The sequence below is a fragment of the Amblyomma mixtum genome, chromosome 2 (genome assembly GCF_055824585.1).
Source record: "Amblyomma mixtum isolate Tamu chromosome 2, ASM5582458v1, whole genome shotgun sequence".
Taxonomy (NCBI): domain Eukaryota; kingdom Metazoa; phylum Arthropoda; class Arachnida; order Ixodida; family Ixodidae; genus Amblyomma; species Amblyomma mixtum.
Window position 1 is genome coordinate 18006540 of NC_143013.1, and position 15574 is coordinate 18022113.

Consider the following 15574-nt stretch of genomic DNA (forward strand, 5'->3'; position numbering starts at 1 on the left):
AAATGTTATGTCACAGACTAGGTTTGGCTTGATCAAGGAGTCACATGAAAACAAAAAAGCAATCAATGGTATGTTTCATAACTGCTGCTAACCACCACCAGCCATGAGTTCACTCTTCTGCACAGCTATTAGTGCCATTCATAAACAGCAAGTCTGTGCTGTGAGCAGGGCATGTTTTTACATCTGGATAAGCTTGGTGAAAAGCTGGATACTTTCCAAGGCATGAGCAAGCGTTATCATGATAAATTCAAAGCTTTCACTGATGTCCAAATAAAGCTGTCTAGAGACATTGAAGTTTGTTTATCCAGCCTTGCCACAGACACAGCATTGCATCCAATAATTGATAAAGATACTGTATGTTCTAACTTCACATGACAACAGCTCACTCATCCTGAGGTGATGTGTGGACAGTGTGATAATGCTGACTTTCCATACCTACTCTGTCTGATAAGGTTTCAGCAATTTCCATTGTTTTCAGCACTTAAGACAATAATATGGGTTCGTGACAACTTTATTCAACGTCTCTGCAGGCTTCACTATAACGCTTTTTTCATTTGGGGCTTCGACAAAGAAGGAAAATGAACATTATATTACAAAAATAGGCACTATAAAACAGGAGATGGGAACACAAATACTGCTCTTGTTCCAAAACAGATACGTACACAAACTAACTTCCAGATCAAGCTTTAGATCACAGACAAAAAAAAAAGAACGTCAAAAATGCGCCATAGCTAAGCTATCTTCACGCGGATGTCAAGTCACTCTGTGCAACCAACACTTGACCGAGCAATCTTAGCATAAGTGAGGAAAGTGGCAAGAATGCAGCAAAACAAAACGCACACTTGAACACAACCTCAGCAACAACATGGCAACTGTCTCAGTTGCGACTGCTCAACAGCCTTAATTTGCATAAATTAGAAAGGAACGACAAAGTAAATAAAGGTGCCTGCAGCATGAACCTTCAACACAAGCTCGCTGGCAAGCATTTTCCTGCAGCATTCAGCGTTGGAGCTTAGAGAAGTAATGGCGGGAATGACAACCGGTTAAGTCTAGCATGATCTGTTGTGGGCAACCCTTGGTGACTAACGGTACCGGAGACAGCCACAAACAAACTTTGTGCACTTCTGCCTTTGGCACACACCAAGCCTAACCAACCTGCCGAACACTTGCTGACTGCACTTTCAAGTGCCGCTCATTACAGCCAAAGAGTTAAAATGCCCGGTGAGCTCTAAAATACACAGACGCTGTGGCCACAACCTCTTGAACACGTCCTCTTCAGTTGTTAAATAAGGCAAGCTTCATGCATGAACACCGTAACATCTGGAAAACTTGATGTTCGAAGGAAGTGACTAAGCCTTTGTAGCTGACATGGCAGACACCTCATGGTGCAAGTAAAGACATCAAGAGTACCAGCTAAGAAGTGAAAGTAACAAAAATCAATATGTCAAGTGCTCGTCCTGTTGTGCTGGTAGTAACTAAGCTTACTGGTGCACAACTGTGATAGAGTTCGGTTAAACACTGACAGGACACTGAAAAGGCAGAGCGCACAGCTGATCAGCCTTACCATGAGCACCCTTTGTCTTCTGCCGTTCAGCTAACTCCACAAGATATTTCGTTCAGCTTCCTACTTCAGACCTGCACCCTGCGCAATGCTAAGCTATTATTCTTTCTTTGCTTCCCTGCTGAGGCAATCACAAATTCAGTTTTTCTGACATGCACATCTTTTGTCATCTGCAGTTTTACAGAAAGAGCGCAAGTGAGGATTGCTTTGAATAGTTGTGCACTGCTTCCTCGAAAAGGATGTCATGCTCATATGATGCCTGGCATGCAATCACTGCCAGCTGCTTTCATTCTAGAGCAACCGATAAATCCACAAATGCGATTCAGAGTATAATTGCCTCATAGCTAATGACAGCATTCTCGTTCATTATTAAGCCAGATAGACAGGTACAGCTGCAAGTAGGCAGAGTGGGAGGGCTTGCTGCTGTTATGCCATGGCAGGTGTATTTTTGCTAGACAGTGATATAGTACACAGACACTGCTACACGATGCCTAGAAGAATGGCCGCACCTCTGTATCCAGGTACAAAGCAATGCTGCAGTAAAAAAAAAAGATAGTGCTAAAGCTTTATTATCTATGTTACAAGTCTGCGTGCGTTTTTTTTCTTCTGTACAAAAACCGATAGCACGGAGAAAATGATGGCACTTGACAGACCTCTCCATCTCTAAAGACTGACACTATGTACAGGCATGAGGGGAATCGAAATCTGTTATATATATACATGCAGGTGTGACCTTTCCAAGAAAACAACACTGCTTAAGCAACTACTACGCACTTTTGTTGCAAACCAAGAGTATGGGAAATATTTAACACACTCAAATTGTACTTTTTAAGAAACTTCAAAAAGGGGAGAGGGTGTGCAACTGCTTTGCACCTGAGAAATTATCAGAACAAAAAGTTGAATCAACTGTGGAATTAAATAGTAAGCATTGCTGGCCATGTCCACTGCCATGCTAGAACTTGAGAGTAAAGAACGGTGCTCAGCGAAGGCAGATTCAATGCACTACAGCTACACCTCAAAGCTAAGGTTCATTATTTGAATGATAAATATAAAAGCTGGAAGCAAACTAACGACTCCAATAGGTTAACTGTCCTATGGCTCAGACAACTAATCAAACACAGATAAAAGTATCACACGTTCAATGCATCATTGGCTGGACAAGTAAAACCTCTGAAGCTACAATGCTGAGCTCTCAACCCATTTCAAACAGCTCCAGTTACGAAGGGCACGTAATGCACCAATGAACCCAAGATGGCACAGGAAAATGAACAGCAGGATTAATATTTTGCCAATGCAGACACCCGCCAAAACTCATTGCACACGAAAGTGAAAACTTACGAACATAGTTATACAAGCACCCGTTCTATGAATGGCTAAACCGTCTAAGGATTTTACTTGCAGGTACAGGGTTGTGCTAACAAACACACATACACAGTGTGCAGCACCCATTTTCGCTGCCAGCGACATTTCTGAACTTCCATGCTTCAATATCAGAAGGTGCAACACTAAGACTGGCATATCAGATCTCTTCCGTGCAAAAGCAGATTCCTCCATTTCATACCTTAGCTGAATAAGCCTGCAGGGAATTGAAGTAAAATTGGGGAGAATTTCCCACATAAACTGAAACATGGAAGGTGAGAGTACGCTTAGTGGCACTCGGCCCCATTGTTCGGTCAAGGTTCTTCATATCGACCAGCATCTAGCAAACAAACATCAGAACAGGTTAAGTTCTCAACAACTGAACACACGTTTTCTACTTCCCAACAGTGGCAGTGGCCCCAGTAGGGAGGTAAATCCTGCTCAAACCTGCATGCCGATTGCCCATTCACAAAAAGCAGACAAGAAAGTGAAGCTGAAAGCATTCTGCAAGGCAGCGCGATGCATTCATGTGGGCAACATGCCGGCTCGCATGATGTGTCAACACAGCACTGACCATGTTCATAAGTCTCAATGCTGCCTGCTTGCTGCATGAAATCTGCATGAAAACGAGTCACACCGCCACATTGCATGCACAAACGCTTGCCTCGTGGCTGTGAGAAGTTGCACAAAAAAAGGAGAGGAGGGGGGCAGGCAAATGATTAGAAGTTGGAACAACCTAGTGAGACCTAAGTAAGAAGTTTGTACTTACAAGGGAAGGCAAGCCAATCTCTGCACATCGGATGGGGGGGGTTTAAAAGCAAGCGACAGTGTGTGCTTCAAAATCTGTATACACGCGCGCGCACATACTCACACACATGCACACACATACCACTGAAACACATTGAAGCTGCCTATGGACCCGTGGAAAGCACGTCCTTTGACGGTGTGTCTCCGCTGTGCAGCGTCACAACCAGAAAGAACAATGACTCGGGCCGACGTCTCGCACTGGCTCTCTGGTGCCCGATGGTAGTGATGCAGGCAGCCTAGGCCGGTCACAAGAGCCCCAGCCTCCTCATGGAGTCTCAGCCGTGGCCGTGAAGTAGGACAGGGTTGGGTAGAAGCCCATGAGAATGGCCAGCACAAGGATGCACAGCGGGATTATTGAGCAGGCCGACGTCTGTAGGAAAAAGAAAACACAAGCTGAAAGCCTTTGCTCTGCTTGTTCCATGCAGAGTGAAAACCCTTCCCTGTGTGTTCTATGCAGATTGAACCCCCCCCCCCCGTGTATTCTATGCAGAGTTAGAACCCCCCCCCCCCCTCATCTGTCCCATGCAAAGGTAGAACACCCCCCCCCCCCCCTCATCTGTCCCATGCAAAGGTAGAACCCCCCCATCTGTCCCATGCAAAGGTAGAACTTCCACGACATGTCTTTCAAAAAAGCAGGATGAAAGACAAAACACATTATGCCATAGAGTTTGTCAACACTGAATTGTAACATGCTTCCACCCTGGCTTCAGTAAAATGCATGTTCCAGATGGATGCCTCATGCACCACTGACCGTCTTGGACTGGTAGAGCAGCAGCTGGCGCTCATCACTGACAGCCTTGAGCTCTTGCTGGAGCTGTGCTTTCTCCAGGGCACAGACTGAGTACTTCTCCTTCAGCAGGGCCAGCTCCTCAGCCGACTCCTGCAGCTGCAGGGAGGGGGGGGGGGGGGGGGGGGGGAGGAACGGAAAAGAAATGTAAACCGATTCTGGGCAAACCTAAGCATGTGTTGCATTGACAGGTGCCCAAATGCTTTGAAGGTGTATGTACGTTTGCACAGAGTTCATCTACAGAACATAACTTTTTTCTGACATGAAACAGCACAATTGAGCAGTTAAATCAACAAAACCTAAAACAGAAATGTACCACACCAGGGTTGCAAAACAGCTGCACAGACATTACTTCAGCCTATGTGAACGAATTGTATCGTACACAGGATATACAGGGGCTAAAACAATAAACTTTTACTTACACATTTTTATACTGACAACTTTAAACATGGGTAATAAATTAGGGGTGCACAAATTATGCAAATAAATATAGTCTATGTACCTCAAAGACCACAATTTCAAATCCTTCCAAGCACTACATTTTTGACAGCTCAAATACACAGCCTTCACAGCATCAAAGAAACACTGAGTTCTGATGCAAAGTTTGCTTCAGTTTCATAAAATTTCCTCCACGAAGCCTGTGGAAAGGCCTCTCAAGAGTAAAGTCTCACTCTGCCCAACTCAACTAGAAAATAAAAGCTCAGTGAACACCACCAACGAGTTTGCCTCGCTTACCAAGTTTCCTGCCTTTAACTTCAGCTATTCTATGTAATAGCTATCGCAAGCTTCTATGCATTTAAATGTATATTTTGAACCGATTTGGCTACATTTTCTCTGCAGCTCAGCTCACCTGGTGCTTTGTAGTCTGGGCTTCATGGTGCAATTTCTGCAACTGCTCCGGCCAGTCGCCCCGGTCACCCGGTACCGAAGGTGGCGAGGAGTGCACGCTGAATGCACTACAGCTCTCCCGCAGACGGTCACACTCGGCAAGAAGCTTGGCATTTTCATCCCGTTGCCTGAAATTGATGAACAAATTTGCAGAAAAACGACCACGCACTGTAACTTGCCTTCTTGCCAGAACAACTTGGAATTCCTGCTGGAGTGAGTAGTGAGCTCACCGAGTAATCGGTCTGTATTTTACAACAGTAACAACAGAACTGCTCCAACTGGAACAATTTCCAACTGCTGTTGCAAAACAGAAGACAGGGTTCATGCTGGCCAAGTGCAATAAAAAGAAACATCCCTTCCTGGGTGGAAAAAAATCCAGCCTTCCCCACTGAGCACTAATTCTGCCGAGTACTCTTACCTATATCGCGACTCAACACTTTTTTCAAGGTCTGAACAACACTTATTTTAACTCAATCCTGCTTATATACTTATATTTTTGACACATCCCCCGAGAAGCACATAGTGGCTCTTGAGGATTAGACAGTAGAAAACTGCAGAAATGCAGCAACAGAAAGCTCCAACGTCAACAGCCACCAAAGCCTCTCAGTGCTTGTTTAGAAGTCTGTTTTGCATGATGCTGACAGAACATGCTCACTTCAAGCAGTTACCAAGCGATATTCTCAACATTGTAAGTCACTATATGTTTGTTTACTTACCATTTCATGCACAATTAAAACTGAAATGCATGAAGGCACGAACCATACATGCAATACTAAGTCACTTGATGCTGGCTATAGCTGTTGAAATGTACAGTAACTGGCAATCAAGAATCATATTAACCAAGTTATCTACAAACTGCACTCATTTGTAGTAGACAACCACCAAGCAAATCGGGTGCTTGCTCCACTGTCAAGCTTCTCCTTTGTTGTCTGGCCAGAAATCTCCTACGTAAGGCATTTTGTTTTCAAGTTCCTTGTCCTTTACCTGTATTGTCACCACTGCCAAGTGGCAACACTAATGGCGAATTCCACCCATCGATTTGGAGCGGGGGGCTGAATCCACGTCACAGTGACCGAATGTGCCATAGGGCATCGCAATCCTGATCGACCAGCAAAACATAGACATGCTCCAGCAAGGAGCCCAACAGAAGCTCATGTCCAATCAGTCCCGGAAGTTGGGCCTGGCATGAGTCCGCACATTCTCACTTGACAATGAGCAATGATGATGATTCCATTCAGTCGTACCTTGCACTAGCTTGTGAAGTGCACCGCATTTTGCCATGCCTAATGGTCAACGATAACCAGGCCTAAACATTAGGAATGAGTTCATGTCAAGCATGTGCGTGCAAACCACTTCATTGAATAGCTGCGAGTTTTAGTGTCGATGTAGTCTGAATTTCGACTGATTGCAAGGCGATAAAACTTTTTAATAAACCCCACTCAGGGGGCAGACATATATGTCACCGTTGTTAGTGGTCATATATAAGCTCTCAATCATCACTTTCCGAATTGAGACAAGAAGTGCAACTACTGGATGTGACGATGCTTGAAAACTACCTAGCCACCCTAACGACGTAGTCAGAGAATAGTAAACAAACGCCCAGGGTGAACCGGCGGTGACTCAAGCCATGCTAAGAACAGGCAAATCATAGAGTTTCTTACTATTACCTAGAGGGAAAGCTGGCGGCGCTGCACTTCAGCCACCATGGACGCCCAAAGCATCATGGGGCGGTGAGCTACTTGTTGCGGGACAGTCGTAATTTTTGGGGAACACGGAGTGGCACTACTAAGACGTTTCATTTCGAAAACGCTGTTTGTGTGTGCGCAGACGACTTTCGCGCGAGCGCAGTGGGCAAAACCCATAGTAGTGAAAACGCGACGACACACGATGCCAATAAAAGGTTTCACTTTTCTGAAATGCCATTAAAAACCTCTTATAATGTTTAAGCAACAACATTTTTTTTTTGAAAACATATTTACTTTTAAAAGTGCGCCTGTTAATTACGAAATATTAGTTTTTGTAGTGTTCATTACTTGGCCAATAGGAGAGCTAGCCATCCCTTATTTTGGGCGAACTTTGCACCTAAACGCTTTTCTGCTCGTTTGTTGCAATTTACAGACAGGATATTGAACGTTAGGACATTCTTGATTATCGAATAGCGTTTACTTTTGCATTATTTTTTGGCCAAAAGTTGAAGTTCTGCAGTCGGTAGCTCACCGCCCCATGATGCTTTGAGCGCCCATGGTGGCTGAAGTGGTCTCGAGGGATCTCCATGCAAACTCCCATAGACGGGCTGCCAGCTTTCCCTCTAGGTAACAGTAAGAAACTCTATGAGGCAAATGGAGCCTGGCAATTCCGGAAGTGCCAGCACCACACCCTCAGAGTTTAGGCTAAATCCACCTCCACTCAGTGGATGAAGAGAGTGCTCCACTACAGAGAGAATTGCTCCGAAACTATTAGTGGAAGTAGTGGAACATGTGTTTGACACTGCGGAGCAAAAAAAGATGCTCCAGATCGACCAGTAAAATTCGCCATAAGGTACAGAGGACAGAGAACAATGGCCGCTACTTACTTGGAAGCTTCCTCTTCTGTTGCATTAAGACGAGCACGCAGGGTCTCACACTCTTCCTGTAGGGAGTCTTGACCTTGGTTGGGAGTCAGGGAACGCTCTGCATTCGCTCGATTGCGTAGTTCTTCTGTTAGACTCCTTACTTTCTCTGCACGCACGGCAATAAAGGACAGCGAAAATTGTTTTAGCCATTAAACAGCACAAGAGTTCCTTTGCATCCATCCTTTCGGACTCACCGGTGTGCATTTTGAAGCCAGATTTCAAAAATTTTTTATTGAAACAGCGTGCCTTCTGACAAAGTATTTACACAAAGATTCACGCCAAATTCCCAAAGTCTAGTAAGCAAAGTGCTAGCATTGGGGATCATGGCTGAAGCTGCAAGACTCTTCAGCGTCCAGGTCCTCTGGCTATAATTTTCATAGAGTGTGAACTACTTTTTACACACGGATGAAAGCAAAGATTTGCTCTACCAGCTCCTTATCATACAGTCACATGTCGTTCTTACTTTTAAAAGTCTCTATGAGCTGCAGGACGAAAATGTGGCCAGAGGTAAAATGCAGTGCAGGAGGTTGCCAGTCATAGTGACTTGAGATTTGTCGCAATGAAATATGCCTTTGTTCACTTTGACTTTATGGCGAACTACTTTTTTGGGCACGGACTTAGCCTGTGTGAACAGGCATGCTAGCTTTGGCAGTGCTGACTGCTATGTATGAAACGGAGCTCAGACGTACTGCATCCAAGCTCAGCTCTATTGAGGAACAAAAATAAAGAAATCACTCACTCCTCAGGTGCTCCGCTTCATTCTGATGCTGCTTAGCACTGTTCTGGGCCTCGTGAAGTTGTTCTGTTGCCGAGTGGGGTATAGGGTAAGGGGAAGGACAATGACGAGAACAGTGTTTATGTTACTACTTCTTGTAAATACTATGTATGACACGAGAAGCCTATATCAAGAAAGAAAATGACAAGTAACACTTTGACTTCCAAAAGAAAACTGGTCGCTAGTAACGATATTGCCCCTTTTTCTTACAGCCACCAGTCAGACAGCAAGCTTCAGAGTCTTGAAGTGAAATATGCTGGCATGACGGCAATGCAACAAGGTGAAAATGGTACAGGAACATTCGAGGGTGATTTTAAAATGAAGCAAAAAAGCAAGGCCAGAAGAAGCAAACCTAGGCAATGCAAGGAACCATTAGAATAAAATAAACGCAGGAGTTGGAGAGCAAAGTGCAAACCAAACATACTCTTGACAGCCTCAGATGCAGCTTCGGTCCTACTCCGGGCTTTCCTTTCCTCTTCCAGAAGATCTGTGTTCAACAGTACGAGCAGAGAGAACCAAAGCACAAGCAAACTCAGGAGGGCAAATCAAGCCAACAATATGGTGCCTGGGGCAGCAACACTGACTGCTCTGGGCAAGAAAAAGAACCACAAACTACACATTCATAAAAAACAAACTCCTTCAAAGCAGTTCGTCCAAGTTCAGCCCAGAAAACAAAGCAATTATCTGTTGGTCAAATGTCTAGGGGAATCCCCCAAGGTGGAGGAGATTTGTAATAAGGGAGTAATTACTCATTGGCATCCACCCAAGCGCAGCCATACGGCTACAAAGGAAAGCTATACAGCTTTCTCAGAAACTTCGTAGTTAAAGAAAAATTCGTCCTGGTCCGGGGTTCGAACCCAGGACCACCGCTACACCGGAGCAGTCGCTCTACCAATTGAGCTAACCAGGACGGCAAGCTTATGGTAGGGCGAGATCGAATTGATCAATAACTCGAAGTGGGAACAGTGTTGGTCAAATGTTTAGGTCAATTGGTAGAGCGACTGCTCCGGTGTAGCGGTGGTCCTGGGTTCAAACCCCGGACCAGGACGAATTTTTCTACTAAACATTTGACCAACACTGTTCCCACTTCGAGTTATTGATCAATTCGATCTCGCCCTACCATAAGCTTGCCGTCCTGGTTAGCTCAATTGGTAGAGCGACTGCTCCTCTGTAGCGGTGGTCCTGGGTTCGAACCCCGGACCGGGACGAATTTTTCTTTAACTACGAAGTTTCTAAGAAAGCTGTATAGCTTTCCTTTGTAGCCGTATGGCTGCGCTCGGGTGGATGCCAATGAGTAATTACTCCCTTATTACAAAGCAATTATCTTGTGCAGTTTGTTAAAAATAAAACTCCTCGCACTGGAACATCAGCTTGTTGAACTGCAGTGCTATGAGTACTGTTGCCCCTATCTAACATCCACCCCCTTATCAACCCGAGTGAGATCAAGCTCAGCTAAAATAGCTATTCCCAACAAATGCATTAATGGAGTTGCTGAAGTAAGTAGCATACCTGCAAGCAAATTTCACAAAATAGCGTTCTGAAAATATGTGCATTGCAGTGTTTTGAGAGCTAGTAGTTTGTGTGGAGAAAAAAAAAGTGGCTCATGTGGAATTTACACTGTATAAATAGCAAGACCAAAATGAACTAACGTTTCTTCAGGACAGAGGTGACGAAATCATTCTGACAACTTACACATTAAATTAAATCAAATTTAGCAAACATATGAAAGTAACAGCACTAATACAAGAACAAAAATCAGATATAGTTATGATGCTTAACATTATGTTCTTTTTAAAAGCCTACGTTATGCAAACCTATTGTTGCAAGAAAGACTCATTTTGTATGCAGGCACATGACCATTTCACAAAAGGCAATGTACAAAAAGTAGTTGAGCAATATAAGCAAAAATTAAACATAAAACGTGGCTTCACTAAATGCTCGCAAATATATGTCAGTACCTATCCCAAACAACAAGTGAACAAACAAGTGAAGGCTGTAGCCCATAAAACATGATGTTTGCTTTACCTGAGTAAATCTTCTACTGTCACAATGCAAAAAAAATGACGAAATTTTTTTGAGATTTGAAAATTTGCTTGTGCTCTGAACATAATGCTTTCAGATGTGAATCAGTTGACGCCTAGAGAAGAGCATTCTGCAGGCTTGCTGCACCCACGAATTGCCACTTGATGTTTTTCAACGCCGCCAAACAGAACGAAAAACAAGCACATTATGCGCCTAAACACTATAGCATGAAATTCACGTTGAGCCAAAGTGGATTACAGCCCATCCTACTTGAGCACCTTTACATTTCTGATCCTGAATTGGTTAGTGCCAAATTGAGTCTACTCTTGTAACAAGCAGCAGGCAAGGAAGCAGCTGCCACCATCACAAACCACGAGGCTCAACTGTGCAGCAGTCACAACGTGAAAAGACGGGCCAACTCACTCTGCAGGCTGCTGAGTTCTTCCTGGCCCAACCGCCGGTGCCGCTCGTGCTCGGCCAGCTGCTGCCGCTGGCCATTGAACTGCTCCCGCAACTCGCAGAGTGCGTGCTCAGACTGAGACAGTTCCCCTGCATAGCATCATGTGGACAGGACTCATTAGCACTGAATACCAAGCTGCCTGCTCAGCTTGCATCCTCTGAAAGTGCCGGTAATGTAGGCAGGTCAAGTCAACCTGCACTTCTCCAAAGCAAAAGAGGTAGGTGCCACTACTGATCTACTGCTACCAAACCTGCTGAGCCGTGAACCATCTGTCATGGCCTGTCAAGTCGTTGCCTGGCAAGCAACAAACATCATAAAATGCTGAGTGCTCATCTAATTTTAAGTACCTTGTGAAATACATCAACAGTAAGAGTTGCGAGTGAATGGAGTTTACAACATCATATGCAAATCATTTACTGCACCAAGATAGGCAAACTTCACTGAGAGCTTGTTTTGTCTAGACAAATTTAAGGCTTGCGCACGTATGCACGAACAGCACTTTTGCCCACATTTGGTGCTGTTCCAATCACTTCTCCCAATCACTTATTATACAGGCATACCATAGCCTACAGAGAAACTTTTCTCTCCTAAAGTAAAAATACAAAAATGCACGCTACTGCTTCGAAAATGATAGAGCGGCCGAAAACAAATCTGCTGTGCTAACATGTTCAACCATGCAAAAAAACTCCAGACAAAAAAAAAGATCCCAGATGACTCATAGGCAGATTTCTCAATTTGAGGTACCTCACATGAATATAGCTACACTTTTTTTTTTTTTACTTGACTGGTTTCAGAACACAACTAGCGTTATATTTGGACTCTGGGTGCCAGTATAGTGCAGTAGTGCACTATAGTGTGGTCCTCAAGGTGGCTAGGAGAATCAAATTTTTCGATACCCTTCAGGTAGTGTGATGCCCCAACAGGTGCACACACATACAGTAAGCGCTGAAAGAGGCAGCACAGGCAGTTGAAAATTTAATGCGCTGAAAGAGTTGAGTGGAGTAGGAAAAGGAAAAAAGGGTGACCGTGCACAGGACTTTTTAGCACGAAACACACACAAGCAGCAGCATGGCGATGATGGTGGCTGCTGCTGCATGGGCGACTGCATGCGTTAACGTGTCAGAGGCTTTACTGCGGTAGGTGATGTCATGCGCATTTCTGAAGCGTTGTTTCTGAAATAATACCGACATATCCACTGCTTAGCTGTATTTTTACGCGCCGTCTTCATTTCCCTCCGAGTACTCAGCATCTCGGCTACTACCCTGACCACTGTTCTGGGCCAGTAAATCATCCTGGTGATGCAGCAAGCAAAGTGTACGTAAACATCGCAGACCTTGCAGCCTGACAATCTGGCACATTTGGTCCTGGACTTGCTTGCGTGCAGCTGTCAGTTGAGACATCAGAGCGGACGTCTCTTCAGAAGGCTCCTGAGGCGGCTGCTCCTCTGTGTCCGCTTGCTTGGCCCTGGCCAACAACTGGGCCTCTGTTCCACAGGCAGAAACAACAACACACTGTTATTAGTGCCAGTTCTAAAAGTGAGCAAAGGCAGTGCCGAAGTTGTGCAAAGACAGTACTACCACCAGCCTCAAGCGAACTTTGAGCTTTAAAACCGCAAAGCAAGAACATACAGACACTACTAGCAGTTCACAGGCCCCACACACGAGGCCGACACCTGGCAGCTGGGAAGAATACTGTTTCCTCGAGTGCAGTGCACCTTTTATGGTAGCAGAGTTTAACACAAGGAGTTTCATGTTTCAAAGCATGAGCAGAGTGTCTGGCAGTTTCTCAAAGCAAAATGCATAACAAAAGGATTGTACTATCCACACTACTAAATAGTGCCAGATCACCATCTTGACAAACTGCTAAATGAGTAATTTCTTTGTAATTATAATTAAAATCGTGCTCGCACGAAACTCTGCTGCCTGCCACATCACAGCCAATATTACTACTGTGAACTGCTATCGCAGAACAGAGTAACACCAGAGATTCCTAAAACGAGGACATACCATCTTAACCTCATGTCACATTCAGACTACTGCTGCACATACTGAACAGCAACTAAATTTAATTTACTATGTAACCTTATGCGTGTAGTTCTTGCACTCATTACTTATGTGAAATGACTGGTGCCATGGGGAAGATTTAGCAAATCTTGAAATAGGAGAAAGTAGCTTTCACACATGAGGGTGTCCGAACCATCGTAATAAAAAAACAGCAGCACGTAAAATAGTTTATCTCGACTGCAATGCTGCACACAATATGAAATGCCCATGCAGGAACCAGCATGCAATGCTGTGCAATTATACAATGCAAAAAGACAAGGCTGCCCCTGAAACTTGGGTTTGTCTTCAATGTTTCTTTTTTTATTCTGTGCACTGTTTGCTTTTTCAGGCCCACTGTGTCACTGAACAATTTACAACCCCCACAGGGCACAATAAATGGCATATGGAACCAATTTCCTGGGTTAAACTATGCCACGCATGAATTTGTCACGAAAAAAATACAGCTTCCTATAATGCTCGCGCACTCCTTTCTCAGTCACTCAAAAACTCGTTAGTTTCTTCACATTTCACAAGATGAGAATGCCTGTCTGCGATAGCTAAAGCAAGGATTTCCGTCGACAAAACAGTTTACACAACAGTACACACCTTTCATAGCAGCGAGTTCAGCTTGTGCAGCATTAATCTTCTCACGAGATTCAGACAGCAGCTCTGTGCAGTGCAAGGAGCCAAACAAACAAAATAAATGTTTCAGAAGAGCTTTTAAACACATGCAGCCAGTTTCCAGAGCCCAATAAAACTTAGATCGCTTGAAGGCTGAAGCAGAGAAGGCATAAGGCTGAAGTTTTTGAAAGCAAATGCAATAAAAAGCGTGAAATGTTAAAATGAAAGTGCCAGTCCATAACATACAGGATGGTTAACTGCAGCCGATGATATCAAGTGCATGCAAAATTATTCACTTTAGATTGAAAGCGAACAGCAGATGTGCACCCCCAATTCTTAAGCAAATTTGATGTATACAAAATGGATCATCAAAGCTAAGAAATAAAGTATACCAAAAAAAATGTCTGGACAACTCTTAAGAAGTGACTTAATTAGGCTTCAGTTATTTTCCCATAATATGGGAACTAATTGAGATATACTAAAAGCAATTATACTTTTGAAACCGGAGGAAGCAATACATATATACATGTAATTTTAAGATGTCTCTAATAATGAAAAGTTGTTTTAAGACCAGCGTCTCCCCTTAAATTTTAATTGCCTTCAATGCAAGGGAACCTATTTTCATTTAAGAACAAGGACTGCAACACTTGTGCACATGCACATTATATTCCATGCTGTTACGCAGCTCCAGAATTTAGTTTAGCATTGACAGCACACATGAACCTGCAGAAAGGCGCTTCAGGGGATTGTTAGCTCTGTCTAACAAGGGTAAAACGTAAATGCCAGCTTGCTAGAACAATGCATTCCGAGACACGCGCACAAACACACACGTGCACACACACACACACACACACACACACATACACACACACGCACACACACGAAGAGCAGAATGGGCAAGAAAAAAAATAAAAATAAGATTGCCCAGTCCGCACCCCAGAGGCACAAGGGGCTACACAAGAACACGGTTTCCGTTTGCAGGACTTCCGTTAATTGCTTACATTTAACATTTACATGCAAGCATCAACACCTTACATTTTTACATAACTGCATGCCCTGTAGAACTTGCAAACCATCTGGTGTGGGCAAAATGCAACGTTCCCACTGACAACAACCAGAGCTTATGCCAGGCCACACTTTTCACACTGTACCTTTCCCGCAGCTGCCAAAGCCAAGCCAAGCAGACAAAATAAGTACCAGTTTTGCCAGCCTAACCTTGCACCAGAACCAACATGCATGCCTGCTGGCTCTTGTAGAGGCTTGCGATTTCACGAGCGTCTACAGAGGGAACACGGCACAGCACAATGTGGAGCATGCCGGTGCCAGAGGGGGGATCAGGTTGTGCCACAGATGCCAGAAGAAAAATGGTGGGGGGAGGGGGCCAAACAAGGGTTAACAAGGCAGCACAACAATGTTAGGACACACTGCCCGTGCAGGCAGAGACAGCACAACTGTTAGTAACAGACAACACAGAAGGAGAGACAACATTGCTTAGTGTATGCAAAAAAGAAACTCATGGTTCATCCTATCAAAAACGTAATGTCCTAAGCATGAAACATCTTTCCTTCAAGCGCACTGTGCAGACAGTTAACTCCTTCCTTACCGCGAATATTCAAATCAACCAATTCGATCAAGAACGCA

General features: G+C 44.2%; 1 protein-coding gene and 1 non-coding gene across 5 annotated transcripts in view; one reads left to right on the forward strand and one right to left on the reverse strand.

Annotated features, from left to right (window-relative positions):
• Positions 1 to 495: 495 nt before the first annotated feature.
• Positions 496 to 15574, reverse strand: part of LOC149358567 (uncharacterized) — a 42598-nt gene continuing 27519 nt past the window's right edge. For 2 of the 4 annotated variants that reach the window (XM_089570679.1, XM_089570680.1), the window contains exons 18-27: positions 15149 to 15211; positions 13919 to 13981; positions 12604 to 12753; positions 11234 to 11359; positions 9213 to 9275; positions 8753 to 8815; positions 7975 to 8119; positions 5365 to 5530; positions 4479 to 4613; positions 496 to 4097 (exon numbers count right to left, since the gene is read on the reverse strand). In XM_089570679.1, coding sequence (XP_089426805.1) covers positions 3993 to 4097; positions 4479 to 4613; positions 5365 to 5530; positions 7975 to 8119; positions 8753 to 8815; positions 9213 to 9275; positions 11234 to 11359; positions 12604 to 12753; positions 13919 to 13981; positions 15149 to 15211 — 1079 coding nt within the window. In that variant the 3' untranslated portion in view covers positions 496 to 3992. The remainder of the gene's footprint in view (positions 4098 to 4478; positions 4614 to 5364; positions 5531 to 7974; positions 8120 to 8752; positions 8816 to 9212; positions 9276 to 11233; positions 11360 to 12603; positions 12754 to 13918; positions 13982 to 15148; positions 15212 to 15574) is intronic. The other 2 variants (XM_089570681.1, XM_089570682.1) reach the window with 2 other exon arrangements.
• On the forward strand, positions 9922 to 9995 carry TRNAR-UCU (transfer RNA arginine (anticodon UCU)). The gene has a single exon. It is a non-coding gene; the product is annotated as a tRNA-Arg (tRNA).